This window comes from Rutilus rutilus (genome assembly GCF_951802725.1).
Source record: "Rutilus rutilus genome assembly, chromosome: 4".
Taxonomy (NCBI): Eukaryota; Metazoa; Chordata; class Actinopteri; order Cypriniformes; family Leuciscidae; genus Rutilus; species Rutilus rutilus.
The window spans coordinates 23422510-23443677 of NC_140212.1; the positions used below are offsets into that span (position 1 = coordinate 23422510).

The window sequence follows — 21168 nt, forward strand, 5'->3', positions numbered from 1 at the left end:
AAAAAACCCTATTGAACTCAAGTGTCATCATGAAACAAATAAAACAAACATTGCGCTTTAACATCAGCAACATCCAATCAAATCACTCCTCATGACTGCCTGCAGAGCATGAATTTCAAAACTCCGGACCAAAATTATTTACTATTTTAATTCCAAAACTCAACTGTCATGTAGGCTAAACCCGAAATTACAAATAGGCCTAAAAATCATGAACTCAAGTCTCATTATGAAACAAACACAATGACTGCGCTTTAACAGCAACATCCAATCAAATCACTCTTCCTCGTAGCTGCCTGCACGTGCACTTTCCCTGGCCTCACGGCTGCAACTTGCGCTCTCTTCATCTACTCTATAACATAAAAAGGGGACAGAAAGGTTGTATTTCTTTGTGCGTATAGAATAACAGAAACAACAAAGGTGAAAATGCACTACGCTATACCTCCTCAGATTGGGTTGCGCTGGAGTCTCGGCGCTGACATATTTCGCGGAGGATTTCACTGCTGCCAACGCTCTCGGCTTTCCCATTATGAATTTGTGGAATTCTCCACAGCTCATTTGTAAATTAATTTTTACTTTAATTTCGCTGCGGACCAGGTTAATTGAACATCTGTTTCTAACATCAGTCCAGGCACCTTTCATGATGGAAAACACCCGCTCTGAGTAAGCATTGCTCACGGGAATGCTCAGGACGAAGGACAGCAGCTTAGAATACTGTGGGAATGCAGACCTGCTCTTTAGCGCTTGGGCCCAAAGCTCACCTACAGGGTGGCTGTGTGTCGCCAGTTTTGGCAAGACATCCAGCAGAGCACAATTCTCGTTGTAGAGCTCATCCATGTCAAGATCTTCATCCATTTGAAGGGCGGATACAACTGTGGTCAATTGCTGGTAGCTTATGTCTTGCCTTTCCTTAAGGTTGAAACACTGGAGGTTGAACAGGTGCCCAGTTTCTGAGAAGTTGAACCATTTCTCCAGGTATTGCTCCGCGGTATCATAGAAGCTGGTAAATTCTTCACGGAGCCTGTCAACCCTAAAAGTAACAGAGGACACGAAGACACGTGCTCCGAAGAAAGCATCTTTTTTGCGCTGCTGGAGTTTGGTTTGGAAGCCGTTCATCAGCGCGTAGACTTCAACTGAGGTCAGATTGTCACTCTCAAGACTCAGCACAGCACCAGAGAAAATCTTTAGAACATTTTGCAAGAAGAAGAGAGTGACCTGCAGCTCGCTGCATTCATCTTCCTCTCCATGCTCGTTACCTCGGAGCGCATCCCAGATGACACGGGGGCACTCTTCGCCTCCCAGCGACAAGAAGTAGCTCTGCACAGCTGGCCAGGTGTTGATAAGTCTGTCAATTGCAGGGAGCAGGCTCAACCAGCGTGTCGGGACGTGGCGCAACAAGGTAAGGTAGTCCATGTCAGCAAATTCAAACATTTCTTTGAGGGTGGCGACTCTCTTGGCAGAACAGCTAAAATGATTGAATAATTTAATCACTATAGACTCTACATCTGTTTTCAGCACATTGCTGGCACGTTTTACTGCATTATGTATTATGTGAGCTGGGCAGTTTGCTGGCAGGATCTTGCTGTTGTGTTGTTTTAGATTTTGGTAAATTGAGTGCTTTCTGCCGTAATTCACAGCCGCATTGTCAGCTGAGAAGGCCGATACGTTATGGATGCTGAGTTTGTGTTCTGCTAACTTCTGCAGTAAGGTGTCTGTGACAGCATCTGCGCTCTCGGCTGCCTGTTCAAAGAAATCCAGAACCCTGTTTTGGATACCTAGCTCGGGGGTCCAGAATCTTACTGAGATGGGGAATGTTATCACATTGCCTTTATTAGAGGCATCAGTTGCAATAGAAAAATACATGTCCTTTGACTCAAGGCTCTGGGAGAAGTCAGACGCGAGCGGTGCCAGTATGTTTGTGACCAGTGCTTCAGCTTTTGTGCGACCGCAGCAGATGTGTTTAGCTAGAGCCGAGTCAGAGTACAGTTTTGGCGTTAACTTCATAGCACAGTCAAGTGATCTGTATGACTGTTGGTGGGTCACACAGTGGAACACAGAGGTCAGCTCAGCAGCAGCTATTTTATTATACATAGAATCATCCTCCCGTTTAAAGAAGGATGAGACCAAAGTGTTGGTCTGTACAGTTGTGCTGTTAGTTAAATGTAGTTTGCTGCTAGCATGCAGCCTGACGTCACACTCCCCCCGTGCAAAATACCAAACTCCTTCCTACATACATTGCAAAACGCTTTGTTAGCATCACGTAAAACTGCAGTAATCCAGGGGTATTTCCCTACCCAGTCCTCCCGATACCTGCAGAGACGTTTTTGCTTTTTAGCTACGTGTTCATCGGGTCCCGGGACACCAGCCTGAGCCTCCATTTCAAGAATGAATGAATGAATGAAATTCGCGCCTTGCCGCCTACGTACACTCTCAGAAAAAAAAGGTACAAAAGCTGTCACTGGGACAGTACCCTTCAAAAGGGTTCTAATATGTACCATTTAGGTACTAATATGTACATGTTTGGTACCAATATGTACACGTTTGGTTCCAATATGTACCTTTGAGGGACTTATATGCACTCTCTGGGTACAAAGGTGTACCTTTTGAAAAGGTACCGCCACAGTGACAGCTTTTGTACCTTTTTTTTCTGAGAGTGTATAGTCTACGTAGCCTAGGCTACTGCAGCTATCTACGTTATTTTACTGTCTATGAATACTGTGGGAAGCCGACAGGAGCTGGCTGCAGGATGACCATGAGCAGTTTTTAATATTCTATCAGACTATAACTACTCGAGAGTCTGCTCTTGAGACTTTGTTCTAATTTTCGGGACAATTAGGGCAGGATTCGGGATTCGGGACAACTGCTTGGATTTCGGGACTGTCCCGAATTTTTCGGGACGTCTGGTCACCCTAGGTGGAACTGAGGAGTCACATAACAGGAGAATCTGTTCACAATCAGTGCATAGAGCGGCTTTGGAGAGATGTTTTCCTGCATGTGCTCCAGTATTTCTACAACTTCTACACTTTTGAGGATTCTGAGGTCCTTGATCCAGATGAAGATGTCCCTGCAAATTGTCTTCATGCCAGAGATTCAAAAGAGACTGGGTCTATTTAGGAAGGGATGGAATCACCACAAAATCAGAACGGAGAACAATAAAACACCTGTCCAAATATGGACTGCAGGAATGCTTGCCAACATGGAGACAAACTGCAGAGCCATCAGCAATGTTTTTGGTGAAGATCCTTACAGTACACAAACTCTACAAGAGCATTTGGCACAACATGGCATAGACAACTTCCCTGTGACTGATGATGGCGAAGGTCATTTTCCAGCTGTAGTTGTGGAGCAACCCAGAATCAGTCTGAGCCAACAGCAGCAAAACATTATGCAGGCAATTGAGACCATCTCAGATATTACTGCTAAGTATCTGACATGCTGCAGAGAAATTGCAAACACATTACAAGATGGCTGAGATACAATTTATGATAAAGCGTGTTTTTTCTTGAAACGCGCCATCAGAATGATAAAAATGTTGATGTATTCTGGATGCTTGACTATCTCAAAGGGACCCCCCCCCCTCAAAGAAAACCAATTAAATGCCTTCAGGTAAATACCACACTGTCTGTTTCATGCTCTGACAAAATGTTTTTAGATTACTAGACTTCAATGTGAAAAAAGGATTCAGGCAAATGCAATCAAAATTGATTCAGGTTTTATTGTTACATTTATGCAGTGAAACATTTAGATGTCAGATGGATCACTGTTTTGAATCACAACTTGCTGTGATGTACTTTTTAAATTTAGAGGAATTAAAACTGATGTTGATAAATCGAGTAAATGAAGCAAAATGTGCTAATCTAAATCAAACATTAAAGGTAAGAACAGTACAACAATAACAGTAAACGCAGTAACAGTAAAATGTGTGTTTGAGATGGCATAAGGGTGGATAAGTGTTAAGATAATTATTTAAAGTATTTATTTTATCACCCTTACATGAACATGATGCCAAAAGTTGGCGTTCTAAACGATTCGTAGGTTCTGTGAATTGGAAGTCTGAGAACAATAAGGCATGTGTTGGCCTCTGGAAATATTCTGGTGTCTTGACCAAATGTAAGTAAAAATTCGATTTCTGGCTGATGGGGGAATCCTAGAGGAGGCACAGATGAGGCTCCAGAAGCAAACTGCAGCACCATTTCCAGTGTCAACGGATTGCAGTCACCTTCTGTAGCCACACAGACTCAGACAGATACACAAAGAAGCAGAATAAGGTTTAAATTGAATATCAGATTCAGTATATTGGCTTTTTCAAGCCAACTCATTTTTTTTATTGGAAAGAAATTTAACTTCACAAAAATGTGTCACTCAAAATCACATTAATGACCAAACTTGATTTTTATGAAATTATATATGAAAAACTGGATGGACTGATATTGGCTACAACTTGGGAATAATATGAAATTATAAAACAATTATTTTCTTAGGTCCTAGGAGACATTGGGCGATCATTGTTTGCTGATGACGAACTCTTTGGGTGGCATCAATTTTATTTTAAAATGTAATTTTGCTATTGTAAAAAATCCCAATTAACTGGCAAACTTCCATAAGGAAGGCACTGCTGGCTTGGCAATAAATCTATAAACATAACTTTTCACTGCATCGGTACTTTATATTAAATAATAGAAATACCTTGTACAAAAAAAAAGTCTATCTTTAATCAGACTTGGTATGGAATACTTACTGTTAATCAGTTGCTTAATGATTAAGGACTACTTTTATCATAATCAGAATTCCTAAATAAATTTAAGATCCATGTGAAGCCAAAATATTATGCTATTATCTTTGATTCAATCCCAAGTAGAGTTGTAACATTATTACTAAGTCCTGGATTCTGCCCTCTTAACTGAAACCAACAACCTTCTATTTACAGTGCATTACTGTGCATTAACGGAATGCATAGCTGATATAAAAAACTGGATGACTAGTAATTTCCTACTAAATTCAGAAAAAAAACAGAGATTCTAATTATTGGACAAAAAACGTCTTCATGTAATAATCTAGAATACTGTCTAACACTTGATGGCTGCTCTGTCAAGTCTTTGTCCTCGTTTAGGAACCTGGGTGTGCTCTTTGATACCAATCTTTCATTTAAAAAGTCACGTTTCTAGTATCTGTAAAACCACATTTTTCCATCTTAAAAATATATCTAAATGACGTCATATGCTCTCAATGAAAAATCCGGAACAATTAGTTAATGCGTTCATGACATCAAGGCTAGATTATTGTAATGCTATTATGAGTGGTTGCCCTGCACGCTTAATAAACAAACTACAGCTGGTCCAAAACGCAGCAGCTCGAGTCCTTACCAGAACCAGGAAGAATGACCATCAGGGTTCCCACAAATTCCGTGCTGCCTCCGGCTCGCGACAAAACTCGGACAGACAGTCAGATAAATGGTCAGTGACACATGGTCAGATACACTTTTCCCACCGTGACGGTTCTGTTGCTGTTACCGCTTGTGTCCATTCTCAAACTGTATAGTTTGCCGATAGTGCTGCGGGGCGGGCGGGCCAAGTAATACAAACATTCCTTTCCAATTAATCGAGGGTGGATGACAAATAAATCATTATAATGTGTTGAGTTTAATAAAGAAATGGAACTCTCATCACGGTAAAACACAATGAACGTGCGTGACTCTTTTACTTTCGTTTTCAACAACGTTATTCTCTTCAGGGAAAACCCATCAAGGAAAACATATCAGGGCTCGAGTAGCTTGTCAGGGACCATAGACTGTCCTGGACACGTGTGTTTTGTTTTTTGTTTTATTGAAGGGAAAAGTGAGAGAGAATTGTAGGCCTACTACTTGCCCAACTGGACAAATGCCCTGATTAAAACAATTTTTAATATAAAAATAAAAAATAACCAGGGAATCACCGAAAACGTGAGGATGATTCTGTTTAATTTAATTTAATGTAAGTGGCGATTGATAGCCTATAGTTGATAATAATATATAGGCCTACCTAATGTACTGACGGTAACAATGTTGCACTGTTGAGGATCGCGCAGTTATTTATAACATATTATAGTTAAGAAACAATATATAGCCTAGGCTACACACGACCAGAGAGCTGTTTTCCTGAATGCCATCAAGATTGAAACCGAGACTGATTTCATAACAGTTCAATAAACAAATAGTTAAAATTAAGTCACTTACATTTTAGACGCAATGACTGTTTTTGTTCTGTTTCAGCAGCGAAAATAGTTCCAAACAAGGATCACAGCAGAACCATAGCGCATCTCACAGCAACACTCAGCCATGTTTCATTACTGAATGATTCAGCATTTTAAAGGAATCGGTTGAGTCAAAGATTCAATGACCCATTCATAAACTGCCTCATTCTGAATAAATCAGCCGTTTGAACGAATCGTTTGAATGAATGACTCAATGACTCGCTCATTAAGACGGTCGCCTGCCGCCTCCTACTGGCGGTTTAGTTTCATAATGTATCATTCTTTTCAACATTCCTTATTTGTATATTCAAAAATATTTAAAATAATCTCATTTAATACAATTATAATTTTTCAATGTAAATTATTTAATTTGATTGGTAACAGCCTAGTGTCTTATTTTTTAATTGAATATATTGATCAAATTTAAGAATTTGAAATGAAAGATGGAGCATACATTTAATAAAATTAAGGGAAAAATGCCCTTTATAAAAAGGTACCGTATTTTCCGCACTATAAGGCGCACTTAAAAGCCTTTAATTTTTTCAAAAAACGACACTGCGCCTTATAATCCGGAGCGCCTTATATGGATCTGGCGCCTTATACAAAAAATTCGTGTTTTCAAACAGTGATGTAATGAAACATTGACAATTTAATTTTGAAGGGAGTAAAGCCTCAGTTTAGGCTATTAAGGAAATGTAATTTTGCCAATAGAAGAACTTTTATTTTAAATAAATGTTCATTTTAAATCAGCCTACTTCAGTGTGATATGTTACCATATTATCATGCTTAACACTAAGAATATGAATAATTGTAATGTGATGATCAGATGCAGATATCTAAATCAAAGAATATAGGTGGTTTGCGGGTGGATTATTTATTTTTAACAGTGGATTCGGGTGACTCAAAGTGCACCAGATGAATGAATTTATCTTTAAAATGTACAAATTTTCTTCCGCAGTACTTGAGCGAGCTCTTAACGCATTATAGTTCTTCACGTCTATTGCGATCTCAAAATTCCGGCCAGTTGATAATACCTAGAATATCAAAATCGACTGCTGGTGGTAGATCCTTTTTTTCTATTTAGCACCAAAACTTAGGAACAGTCTTCCTAACATTGTCCGGGAAGCAGACACACTCTGTCATGTTGTGTCCTGATATACTCGTTACATCGTAAGAAGAATGGCATCTACGCTAATATTAGTCTCTCTGTTTATCCCGAGGTTTAATGCAGTCTGCCGGATCCAGATCTGATGAAGATCCTGCGCCTGGACACGATGACAACGCAGTCCTGAAGTGTCAACTAGTCTCTTCCCTGTGAAGGCCTCCTTCCCCTCCCTTTACCTCTGTATAGATAAAACGTTGTCAAGATAATTCCAGTTCACATGGCTAGGCGGAAGTGATAAATAACTCTTCATTATAATTTGTAAAGAAAGACTACACGCCTGCGCACATATATATTCAAACACGCATACCTATAGACTGAACACATAATACGCATGTGCACGCCGTCAGTGTTTTCACAGGTTTGTGTTTTGAAGTTTGCACAGAGATAACCTTTTCTTCAAAAAAAAATTCAAGGCTTGCACCTTGGAACCTATTTCAAGGTTTGCGTTCTCGAGCCACCAGGCACTGTTTTGTGGGCAGGCCGGAGCGCGTTAAGGGTTTTCTGTTGGAACGGTGTTGTGTTAGCGGCCCCTAAGGTTAACTAATAAACTTAGAATCTTTGCAACGGAAGTGAATCAATCAAAACTAACTTTAGCTGGACAATAACTTTATTCTATTCAACAGTGTTTTTATCTAAATATGAAAACATTCATTGTAAAAAAAAGGATGATCAATAACAAATAAGTTTTTTTTTTATATATAAATAATAATGTTAAAGAAGTCTCCTTTAAAATTCTACACCGAATTTACCCTGTAAAGGACCCTTTAACGTTTCAATTTGAATACGGAAGACTCGAAGACTCCCATCTTTTCTTTGAAAGTGAATATTCAAGAATGTTTTAGTTGGATGCCTCTAACTTAATTTTTAGACTGGTTGGAACAATAAGAAAAATTAATCTGAATGATGTTATAAATCCGTGTATCATTCGTTCAGTCGTTTTTTAATTTAATATTGAAAGCAGAAAAATGAGAAAACAGTTCCTTTTTCGATTTTTCCTTTTTTCCAAAAAACGAAAAACAAGAATTCATTTTGATTTTTCGTTTTTCGTTCTGAGGTAGAAAAAATGTATAAACAGCTGGAATATTCGATTTCTACACGTGGGCGGGAATGAAACGCAAACGCCCCTTTCCTCTGATTTGTCAGCCGACGATCAAACTGTCCCGTCATCAGTTCTTCCTCAGTTCTGCACTGCAGAATAAGAGTCTTCCGTTGTGCGGATTCTTAACGCGTTTATTGCAACTACTTTTCATCTTTTTTTTCATCAAACAACCAGACTAACGAATGGTTCGACACAACCCGTAGGCCTACTGGGAAATACACTAGACAGGGCTTTCTTCTGTGTATAAATTCACCTACGCTTTGCATCAGCTGGGTATGCAGGGTAGCCTAAATGAGGCTGTGAATTAACCTACCATGGTCACCATGGTCGCCCTTGCCCAGTATTTTTTTTTTAAATAATAAATGAAGATATAAATCAATATAATTAGTTGTAAATTAAATATTTTTAACACTAATACAAAAAGAAAAGAATAATGCATTGACAATAGTATAGGCCCATATTAACGTAAACGCATGAACTGTCATTCAGACTGACTATCTAACAACCGGAGAACAGAGAACAACGGATATATTAAAATACATACTCTTCTGAGTTTTATGATGTAGGCCTTGTGTTTTATTAAAATGTATTAATTTATATCTCAAAGATGTGCGCTTTTGTGCGCAGCGCATCAGGTCATGTTGAGAGGGAAACAAACGCATTTTATTATTATCCTATTCAGAAAGAGTGTAAAAAAACGGTAAATAAAATACAACATTAACATCATAAACACTATTAATAACATATAGGCTATGTCTATGCGTATTTGACTTTCCCTGTATGTCAAATCCTTAAATGAATGGTAGGCTATATAGAAAACAACAAGAATAAAAAATAATAGCCACCTAAGCCACGTATAAAAATATAGCCTAATAGCTTATAAAAAATACCCTATTGTGTCTATTAGTATAAACAACATTTAGCCAATTTTAAACGCCAAGCCTAAACAAATTTATTTGGATCGAAACTGAAACTGTACCGACGTTGATTTCGCGCATCTCTCATTTGTTCCAAAGTTTCCATATTTGCAATGTAACATTTGGATGCTAACTAGTAATGTAAAGAAGGCTTTATACTTCAGTCGAGTCCCAATATACACGTATAGGCTAAATCAGCATCTTCACAGCAAGGGAAATGAGTTTGGAATAACAGCAAGTTGTGCGGCACAGCCTTTACAACAGACCAATTAAATTAAGTAGAATAACTTTTTATATGTTTGGTTGACTGTGTTTTATTTTAATAATGAACAGGCTGCGATGTCAAGTTAGCAATGCCAGAAGTGAACTGATAATAGCCTAGATGTTGTGTGAGCGAGCGATGCGCGGGCGCCATCACTTGGATTTGTGCTCAGCAGGGGAAATAACTTAATATTCTGTCGTTTAATACTCTGTCATTCGAAACAGTAACATTTATATTTTTATTTGTGTACATTCAAAATGACTACAAAATGTCATGCCTTTGAAAAATAAAGAAAACAACATGATGCGCTGCTTTAGCGCGTCTCAGTCTCCTTGAACATCTTTCTGGCGCACACCACAAATGAACCAAAATAGAGTGAATAGCCTTCTGACGTGCCTACTTTTCAAAGTCAACATTTAGATTATTTGAAGTAAAATGCATTATATAGGAATAAAACACAGCGTGGTTCATGAAAAAAAAAAAAAAAACAAAAAAAAAAAAAGTCACTTTACAGTTCGGAAAATATGAAAATAGCAAACCCCTAGCACTGAACTCCTACAAAGAAGAAATCCCTGTCTAGTCTATTCCCCAGAACGGGTTGTGTCGGTGTTAGTCTGGTTGATGGAAAAAATATGAAATGTAGTTGCAATAAACGCGTTGGTTAAGAATCCACACAACGGAGGACTCTTATTCTGCAGTGCAGAACTGAGGAAGAACTGATGACGGGACAGTTTGATCTTCGGCTGACAAATCAGAGGAAAGGGGCGTTTCATTCCCGCCCACGTGTAGAAATCGAATATTCCAGCTGTTTATACATTTTTCCTACCTCAGAACGAAAAACGAAAAATCAAACTGAATTCTTGTTTTTCGTGTTTTGGAAAAAAGGAAAAATCGAAAAAGGAACTGTTTTCTCATTTTTCTGCTTTCAATATTAAATTAAAAAACGACTGAACGAATGATACACGGATTGTTATATTCTTTTTTCTACAGGATACCATTGATTCCAAAATAACAATCTTTTTTCTCATTCAACTTTTTATTTCAGGCTACTTGGCAAATGTCACATTCATGTGAAGAAATGGGCTAAAGCTAAGCCAAATTGTGAACATTTTATAAAAGAAATTAAACAATACGGCACTATAGAATATATTAAAAGCAAAAAAGTCGGATGTGTTTCGTCACTTTATCTTCTTGCAATATTTTACCTCTGATATATATTTTTTTCCCCTTATACACTCATCAGATGTATATTTGTTTCCATATTTGTTGTGAGTTGTATATGTTGGTACAAATTTTGTATATATTTTTTGTAATAAAAACAGACAAAACAAAAAACACCACAAGCAGAAAAAGACAGGACTTTTATTTTGGTGTGGTGATGTGACGTCACAAAGCTGCGCCACGGTCCTGTGTCTGTAAACTGACTAAAGAAAGGTTTGTGCGTTTAAAGTGTTTCAGTAAAACAATTTCATAGTTTTTATAAGAACTGTTAAATAACGCAAACATTATTGAAAGTAACACTGTAATGCTTTATCTAACATTAATGTAAGTTATTGTTGAGAGTAAAGCGCTTCAGCAGAACAGAAAAGGTGCGTCTCATTTCGCTCCTTGTATTATGAATCAGATTGTATCCTAAACACGAATTGAGGCACTGGAAAGTTCCAATAGGAAGTGAGCATCCCTATGGTTTTTTTTGTTTTGTTTGTTTTTGTAATGCTTTATTTAGTAACAAAGCACAACAATTAAATACAAAAAGAAGAAAAAAAAGTAAGAATATTATAAAATATTATAAAATACAGATAGTAACAATAATACAAATAAATAACACAAAGAAGAACAACTATATACTCAGAGGTATAGAGATCAAATCCATATCATTACAAAATAGAAAAGAACAGGTCCTTAATAAGGATAACATTTCATGGCTTTACCACAATCTATAGTCTTTTTTGCCTTGGTGTTCCTTATACCCTCCAATGATTTAAGATACTGTCAAAGCTCAAACTTAAATTGTATAAAACTAGTTGTATTTATTGACCATCAACACATATGAATGTGATATTTCCCTAAAATAATAAACAAATTAAGAACAATATATATATATATATATATATATATATTTTTTTTTTTCTTTCTAGACTTTTCTTTTTAACATGAAGACACAACACTTGCATAACTAATAATCATAACCACTAACAAAAATAAGAAAGGAGCTTCAGGGTCTCCTTGTTTTACACATCTAGAAATATTAAATCTGGGAGTTGTTCCAAAAGGTAATTTAATTGAAGTATTGCAATCTTTATACACTGTATGAACCACTCTGATAAAATGATTACCAAAGCTAAAAAAAAACAAGAGTAACCATCATGAATGCATGGTCAAAGGCTTTATAATAATCAATGAATAATATATAACTTTCATCCTAAATTAAGAAATGATAATCAGTTAGATCCAAAACAAGACGAATATTATTTCCAATATATCTGCCACGCATAAAACCAGATGGGCAGTCATCAATAATTTTATCCAGACAAAGTTTGAATTTCTCTGCAAATATTGTCGATAACAATTAAGCATCATTATTAATTAATGAAACTAAGTGGAGATTTACCTGACTTTGGAATAAGGGTTATTAAACTCTGATTTATGCAGCATTTTCTCAGCTTCCAATATTTCTTAAAAAACATGTAAAAGGAACACAGAGATATCTTCCAGAAAGGTTTTTATTAAATTAAGCGGTTAAACTGATATTACACAGTGATTTATTATTCTTCAATTTGGCAATATTTTTATCAATTTCATCCAATATTATAATTCCTATCACAATTTTTTTTGAGTCTTTATCTAATACTGTAGAAGTTTTTTTTAATTCTATCCCAAAAAAAAGGCCCTGCGTCTCCAATACCTTCATCTTATGTGTATAATTTTTAATAAAAGCTTGTTACAAACTGAGAGACCTTTGAAACTTTAGCATCAATCCTAAGTATTTTTAAGGAGCACAATTCAGTATTTCTCTTTTCGAGATTAAAGGCCACCTATTATGCAAAATTCACTTTTACATGGTGTTTGAACACTATGGGCCCTATCTTGCACCCAGCGCAATTGACTTTGTACACCGACGCATGTATCATTCCTATTTTGCACCCGACGCACAGCGGACTTTTCCCTCCACAGACGCACGTCGTGATTTAAGGAATGAACTTGCACTCCCGGGGGCGGTTCAGCGAAAAGAGGAGGCGTGTTCCGGCGCAAACGTTCCCTGGTGCTATTTTGCAGTTCCAGAAAACAATTCCACCACAGACCAGGAAAAACCTAGTCTAAAGTCTGTTCAGATGCTATTTTAAGGGCGCATGCTTGGCCATAATGTAGCGTGTGCACAACGCGCATACACTTTGCTTCTCTCATCTACCCACAGACGCAGCAGTTCCAATTTTGCAAAGCATACATAATTACAAGGAAAAATATTCCACACGAGGGAAATCATTGTGGTGTCCATGAAGATGTGAAAAAATATGCATAAATCTAGCTTACACATTTACCCGAATTACGGCCTCTGTCTTTTACGGCCCTGACGAGAACGTCGGTCTCCTCGGCTGTGAACCGCTCCTGGCGTGCACCTGGCAAATCCGCCGTTATAATAGCAATCCGCCATGGAACAAGCGTGCCTGCTCTTAAAGGGAATGTGAGATGACGCTCTGATTGGTTTATTTCACATTATGCCCAAACCACACCTATGAGTAATGTAGCTACTTCAGACCAACCCATTTTAGATTTGCGTCGGCCAAGATCCGCCCACAAAGTTACTTGCGTTTCGCGTTTGATACTTGCGTTTCAGATTGTTAAAATAGGGCCCAATGTGTGTTGGCAGTGTGTGTACACAACCAATGATAAAAATGATAAAAATCCACACAGTGTGTGTTTTTGTTTAATCCCCATAAATCATAAGCAGTGTCTCAGAACAAGCCATTTTCTGATTCTGGGCAATGTGACGTCCTTTTGCTCAGGCCCCTCCCATGACTGTTGACGGACACTGCCGTATTAGCATAAACCTGCCCTGAGTGAACTGATACACAGTCTGCCATTGTTTTCGACGTGGGAGCAGCTGTACCGGACAAGAATGTCTTCTAAGCGATTGAGGTGTTTTGTTGTTGGATGTAAGAATGAACACGGCAGTCGTCATTTACTCCCGACATCTGAGCCGCTGAAGACGCGATGGATTACTTTTATTTTTGAAGGGGATGTTCCCCCTAATCTACCTAAATGCGTTTATGTTTGCGCAAATCATTTTATGCCAGAATGCTTTGTGAACGAGGGTCAGTACAAAGCAGGTTTTGCTAAAAAATTGATCCTGAAGGATGGATCGGTACCAACTCTTCGTGATCCAGCTTCACCTGCAGAAGTAGTAAGTGTCACGCTGTTTATTTTTTATGAATTTTGAGCAAATTGCCATTTCAGTCAATGTGCCTGTTATGCGGCTAAGGCTATTGTTGTCTTAGAGACTAGGGACGCTATCATACACCCGGTGCAATGCAGCGCCAAGTGTGACGCAAGTGTTTTTTGCTAGTTTCAGCCTGACGCAGTTCATTTTTACGTCCTGCGCCACGTTGTTTAAATAGCAAATGCATTTGTGCCCATTTGTGTGGGCATGGTCGGAAAACGAGTGTTCAGGCGCATTGATGGCACGTTGCTATTTTGAGGCAACTGAAATGACTGCGCCATTGACTTTAGACCAGGTTTCAGTTGGTCAATGGCGAAATATTTCTTTTTTGTTAAAGAGTGCGTCAGTAATGTATGGAAGCTTGTTTCCGCCACAGAATAAAACATTTTAAGAGATAATTGCGACTTTATATCTCACAATTGTGAGTTTATATCTCACAATTCTGAGAAAATATGTCAGAATTGCGAGATATAAACTCGCAATTGCGTGTTATAAAGTCAGAATTGCGTGATATAAAGTCGCAATTGCGAGAAAAAAAGTCAGAATTCTGACTTTATAACACGCAATTGCGACTTTATATCTCGCAATTCTGACTTTATAACACGCAATTCTGACTTTATTTCACGCAATTCTGACTTTATATCTCGCAATTCTGACTTTATAACACGCAATTGCGACTTTATTTCACGCAATTCTGACTTTGTATCTCGCAATTCTGAGAAATAAAGTCAGAATTGCGAGATGTAAACTCGCAATTGTGAGATAAAAAGTCGCAATTATCATTTAATTTTGTGGCGGAAACAAGCTTCCATAGTAATGTGCGCCTATAGGCAGGTCCACAACTTTTTTTTCAGGTACACTTTGCTTATTTACACACACAGGGAAGCAGCACACAAACATGCCACATATTAAAAATGAAAGGATTACATTGTAAAAGAATAATATTGTGTGCATAAAGATATGGTGGAATCCGGCTTGTCCCGTAGATGATCTGCTTGTGTGCTTTAGATCCGTTTCCTCGCAAGAGAAGCGTTCAGTCTTTCAGCTTGCAAATTCCGGCATGTAAATAGTGAATCCGCCATGGCGCGAGCGCAACTGGCTTTTAAAGGGAATGGGAGATGAGACTCTGATTGGTTTTTTGCACGTTACGCTCAAGTCAAGTCAAGTCATCTTCATTTATATAGCGCTTTTAACAATTTAGATTGTTTCAAAGCAGCTTTAAGGGCCCTACACACCGGGACGAATATCGGCGCGCGTTATTCGCCAGCGTTTTTCAACGCGTTTTTTGTGTTCACACCCAAGCGATTTTCGCTGACGATGAGCCGAGTGAACATGCAAATTCATTCCCTGACATTAGATGGCGCTTAATGTAAAACAGAAACCACTCCATAACAATTCTCTTTTATCAAGATTTTTGTAGTCGCTGTCGCGTTTGTCATATAGTTCTTTATGTTCCGACACCAACGAGACCAGCAGCTCTACACTCATCTTGCCTTGCATCTTCCTCGTCTTATTTCTTCCCGGCAGTGTAGACGCTACTTGGTGTATATCTTCTTCGCCGTTACGTACGTGTGCACGGCAAGACCGTTTGTGTTTGAGCGCCCCCAAGTTGTGTTTTACTGTAACTTCAGAAGCTCCAGACACGTGAGCAAAAGCGCCAATCTCATTGGTCGGATAGTTTTTGACGCGGTGCGTCAAACCAAAAAAACGAACCCGAGGCGTTTTTTTAAAAATGACGCTTTTACGCGTGCCGTTTTTCGCGCCGGTGTGCACACTCACATTGGCGCCCTTTGTTTAGTCACGAGGCGTTAAACGTCGGCGAATATCGCGCGCGAAATTCGTCCCGGTGTGAACAGGCCTTTACAGAGATAAACGTATAATTTAAGGTAACAGAGATTGTTTTGGCTTTATAGCGGTTCTTTATTAAAGTTATTTTCCAGCTAAAGTTAGTTTTGATTGATTCGCTTCCGTCGCAACGATCATTTGTTATTAAATTAGGGGCCGCTAAGGCCCTGTTTACACAAGAACGCTCGCGGGTGAAAACGTAAAAATATTTTATCAGATGTGCCTTTCGTTTAGACGGCGACGGCGTTTTGGGGGCTTAAAAACGCAAAAAAGTGAAACCACCCTCCAGAGTGGAAATCTTAAAAACGCTCCACCGTCGCGTTCCCGTCTAAACGGTAAAAACGCAAAAGTCTGCTAGACAGTGAAGGCACCGATCTGCTCACGGTGGATCTCTCACATTGCCACCTAGCCGCCTGGAGTGCATACTACATCGAATTTCACACACTTTTGCGTCACCATATGCACGCAGATTTCCCCCCCATAACGCTCTTCTAAACGCAGAATAAAAAGTGATAACGCAACGCCACTTTTGCGGTTTCTCTTCAGATCGTTTCCGTGTAAACATAGCCTAAGACGACACCATTCTCTCTACACAGACTTTAAACACAAACCTGTGAGAAATGCTGATGGCGTTCACATGCGCATTAAGAATTGGTTCTATAGTTATGAGCGTTTGAATATATGTGAGCAGGTTTGTAATTCCCTACAAACCAAGCCTAAACAAAGTACTGGTCTTTCCTTATAAATTTTGTTACAGAATTTTATTTTATTTTGTCTCAAAACACACCCATTACTCATTAAGAGAATAGGGACAACCCTTTTAGACCATGCGCTGGGCACGCCGACCATTTTTCCCATTGTTAAACTAGCAAAAGTGGATTCGGGCTAAGTGCACTTGCGCCCTTCACTTTAGACCATGCGCTTAGATCGTTAAAATAGGGCCCTAGATGTCCGTCGTCTATTTTAAACCTTGTTTATATACTGTATAACCACACTTTTATAAAGAACAGTATAAAAGGTTATTGTCTTGAAAAACTGTGTACGTTAAAATTTTTTGTTTATTTGCAAAGGCCAGCACATCTGCACAAAGCCGTAGCTCGAGGGATGTTGGCGTCCAGACAGAACCATCACAGCTACACAGTTTTGTCACACAACCATCGACATTTCAAGCACACCACAGGAGTATCGGTACGTTGATGGTTTTAATTATATTTGTTTTGCACAGTAGCCGCAATAGAGAATGTGAACCTACCTCGTTGTGCATTGCATAATAGGTAATGAGCGTCATGTTTGTGGGAGCCGCTCAGGAGTGTTCAATGACAAGAAATACAAATCACCAGTGGAAAACCGAGTGCTTGCACTCGGTTAGAATAAAATGATTGCATTCATACGACCGCTTAGTCGTCAGTCTATCATACACTCATAGAAATCCTACGTAGCTTTCAATAAATAAAACGTGACCATGATGTTTCTGCTATATTAAATAATAACTACAATATAGCTTGATGTTTGCCAGTGGACAATTTATTCAATCATCATATCACCCTAATTTCTTAACGTTAATGATGTGCCATAACGTTGCTGCATTATACATTCCAGGTGTCCAGACAACTGTGTCCAGTTTTGACCTTAGTATGGCATCAGTTTCTCATACAGCAGTTATGTCTCCCACACCACTCAAGACTCCATCAAAGAGATCTCATCTGGACCTTAAGGAAGAGGGAGATGAAGAAGATACTCTCAAGGAATGCTCTCCTATACTAACAGCACAAGAGACTGATGTCACATTCAATCACACATCAATAACAGAGCCAAACGGCTTGTTGTAAGTTTCTATTATGTGCAGATGGTTTAGAATTATGTTTGTTTTAATCATAGCAACCCTCACGTTGTGCTTATATGCATGCATATTTTTTCAGCGCTCAAGCATCCAGTCCTGTTCAAAACATTAGTAAATATATTGTCTATGAGACCTGCATCATGGAACTGTTCGAGTTGTGCCCGGTATGTCAGCGAAGCTGTCATGTACGATCGCAAAGGCTTGGGACATTTTTACGTGTTGAACAACTCTGCCACCACTGTCAGTTCTCACGGAAATGGAACAGTCAGCCAATTATGGGCTGTACTCCAGCGGGCAACCTTCACCTTTCTGCTGCCGTGTATCTCTGTGGTGCTTCATTCTTCACACTTGAAAAAGTAATTGAATTTCAAATAATTAATTGAAATGCAGTTACAGAGACTAAACATTTATGATGTCAAAGATGATTACATTTAGTAATTTATTACTTTACTGTATAGCAACTTCACTGTTCTCTATGTTGTCAGATATTTGCAGCAATGAAGCTACAACTCTTCAGGTACGACACCTTTCGTCGCCATGCGCGAATGTGGATTGAGCCTGCTGTTCTTCACAGATGGAGAAACTGGCAGGATGAGATGCTACAGCAGTTAACTCAAAGGGAAAAAGTCATTGTTGGAGGAGACATGAGGACTGACTCACCAGGTACATTGTGGAAAAAATTAAACTTGTTATTGAAAATCTCCCAAAAAAAGAACGTTTGATAGACTTTATAAAGAATGATAGACTTTTCGCACATCTACCAGACAAGGCACAGTATGTAATAAGGAATTATGTAACATTGTTTTTGAAGGACACTCTGCCAAGTATGGCAGTTACACAATGATGGACCTGGAGACGAACACCATTGTTGACGTACAACTCGTCCAGGTAAGTGAGCAGAAACCTTTGTAGCAACATGCTGGAAGATTTGCGTTTTTAATTAAAAGACTCATTATACTATGTTTCTTTGACAGAGTAATGAAGTGGGAGGAAGTTACCACATGGAGAAGGAAGGTTTGAAGAGAAGTCTCGACTTTTTGGACGCTCGTGGTGTGACCCTGGACTGCATTGTGACTGACCGGCACCTGCAAATTAAAAAATTCCTCAGGGAGCGCAATGTTAACCAGTTCTATGATGTCTGGCACATAGAGAAAGGTATATAACCTAAGTTTTACAGACTAATAAATGTGATAATACTGTAATAGCGAATGTTTCTGGATCACCAATAACAATATAATCGTTTTTTTGTTTTTGTTTTTTTATATCCACCACCTATTACACATTAGTCCACTTATTGTGAGTGTTGTCACACTTGTATTTAATTGTAATCTCCAGGAATTTCAAAACAGTTGGAGAAAATTTGCAAGTTGAAGGGATGTGAGAAACTACATAACTGGTTGCGTAGTATTAAAAATCACATCTATTGGACTGCTAAATCATCAAGAAATGGGCCTGAAAGAGTGGCTAAATGGACATCTATGCTGAACCATGTCCAAGATAAGCACACACATGAAGACACCAATTTTCCTGCATGTCTACATCCACCGAGGAAAAGTCTAAACAAAAACAAGTGGCTGGCAGCTGGTATGTAGTCTCAAGAAGCAATGAAGTTAGTTCTAAACAAACTGTATGCAAAACATAAAGCTTGTCTTTTTTAGTCAAAATTAAATGCTTAGTCAGTTCTTAATTCTGATTAGTATAATTAAAGAATATTTCCAATTCTTTAGGAACTCTGGCATATTACAAGTTGGAGAAAGTTCTCTCCAACAAGAGAATTTTGAAGGATGTGGCCAAGCTATGTCCTCACTACCAGACTTCTTCCATTGAGGTTTTCCACAGTGTCATACTACGGTTTGCACCCAAAAATGAGGTCTTTCCATTTCTTGGAATGTTGTGCAGGTAACGTAATTATTGTAAAATGATTTTCCCATTTGCATACACCATTGACATGTTAGGTTGATAATGTATTTCTTGCTTTCAGACTGTACCTGGCTGCACTACACTACAACGAGAACGCCGGGCGTCCTCAAGCCACAACAGCAGCAGGTCAACCCGTGCTCAAAGTGACCTTTCTGAAGGCCAAGGAGGGAGAATATAGGGTCAGAGAAGGGAAGAGACAAGCAACTTTCAGTATGTATAACCTAAGTTTACTTACAAAATGTGATAGAATTGTACATTACCTTTATTGCACTTTTCCTTACAAGCTATGTGAAAAAACAATATATAACTATCTACAAATAAAAAATGTCATATTGCACAGGATATGTGGATGACCTGCTGGACCTCATATTTGATCAAGTCTTTGTGGATCCTGCACCATATGCGGATGAGGTCTTGAGGATCCCCATACCACCGCCACTGTGTCCAGAGTACGACCGGCTTGCTTAGGATGAGGCCATCTCCAGCAGGGTGTCTCGTTTTAAGATATAGGCGGTCGAAAACCTACATAGCTGCCCTGGGCATCAGGAAACTCTCTTCAAATACTCAGGACCACACAGGCTGAATCACAACTCGTACTCTTCGTCCCAGGAAAACCCAGCACCAGCTAACAAAGCTCTCATAAGCTAAAAATCTGTAACGACTGATACACAGGGACATTATCATAACCGAGTTCAAGGATTTTTTCGGTGTTTCTGTTTTATGTGTCTATCTACGCTGTCTGGAGTTTTAGTTTTTGATATTCAATACATTTTGGCACAATTTATATGTTGATAAACGCCATTTTTAAAAGTTAATTTATTTGTAAAGGTCATTGTCTTTGTAAATTATGTAAATAAATAAATTTATATTATGCAAGTTTTCATATGAATTTACTTAAGGATATAACAACAACAGTAAGGTACAGAGTTTGTGTTCACTCTTTATGTATGCTTTGGTTTGAATATAACCTTGGGAAATATAATGCTAAATGTTTTGTAAGATCACATGAAATAGACATTTGCAGTTATATTCGCTAATCATTTACACACTCATTGTTGTACTCCACGAAAGTCGCAGGAGACCATAGTCAACTCTGTAAATGTTAAAGGGTCATGAAACCCCAAAACACATTTTTTGAGATGTGAACAGAAATGTACAGGTTGCACATCGCTGAAAACACTAAGCACAGGGAAAATTTTAGCAATTTCGTTCTTCCGGATACTTCTTCGGCAATTATCCATCTTACAGATGAGTGTATATTAATTTTCAGTATTTTACCCTTGAACATTCCTTTTAAAATCGCAACACCGGCAGAGTTTCTGCTTCCATAGGATAGCCAAAGATCATCTCCCCATTGATTTCTCCAAAACTTGTCAGATCCTAAAGCATGGGTCTCTTGCTAAAATTAAAAGTTGGCCTTGAATGTCTTAAAATATAAAAAAAGATTTTATTTTTTA

At 38.5% G+C, this 21168-nt stretch overlaps 1 protein-coding gene across 2 annotated transcripts; it reads left to right on the forward strand.

Annotated features, from left to right (window-relative positions):
* Positions 1-11050: 11050 nt before the first annotated feature.
* LOC311290041 (uncharacterized protein) lies at positions 11051-20564 on the forward strand. 2 transcript variants are annotated; one of them, XM_084408335.1, is made up of 12 exons: positions 11051-11102; positions 13673-14070; positions 17022-17139; positions 17551-17776; positions 17871-18147; positions 18277-18454; positions 18603-18679; positions 18766-18946; positions 19127-19375; positions 19519-19690; positions 19773-19921; positions 20052-20564. In XM_084408335.1, exons 2-12 carry the CDS (start codon positions 13786-13788, stop codon positions 20177-20179), a joined length of 2040 nt encoding a protein of 679 aa, XP_084264461.1. In that variant the 5' UTR covers positions 11051-11102; positions 13673-13785; the 3' UTR covers positions 20180-20564. The 2 variants fall into 2 exon arrangements, with proteins under 2 accessions (XP_084264461.1, XP_084264460.1); XM_084408334.1 differs by having other exon boundaries at positions 11074-14070.
* The last annotated feature ends 604 nt before the right edge of the window (positions 20565-21168 follow it).

What these genes read in the sequence shown, in the direction of transcription:
- LOC311290041 (XM_084408335.1), top strand. Translation starts at nt 13,786, where the DNA reads ATGTCTTCTAAGCGATTGAGGTGTTTTGTTGTTGGATGTAAGAATGAA. An exon ending in TGTCTGGCACATAGAGAAAG is followed by an intron (nt 18,947 to 19,126) that starts GTATATAACCTA and finishes TGTAATCTCCAG; the next exon opens with GAATTTCAAAACAGTTGGAG. An exon ending in GAAGAGACAAGCAACTTTCA is followed by an intron (nt 19,922 to 20,051) that starts GTATGTATAACC and finishes CATATTGCACAG; the next exon opens with GATATGTGGATGACCTGCTG.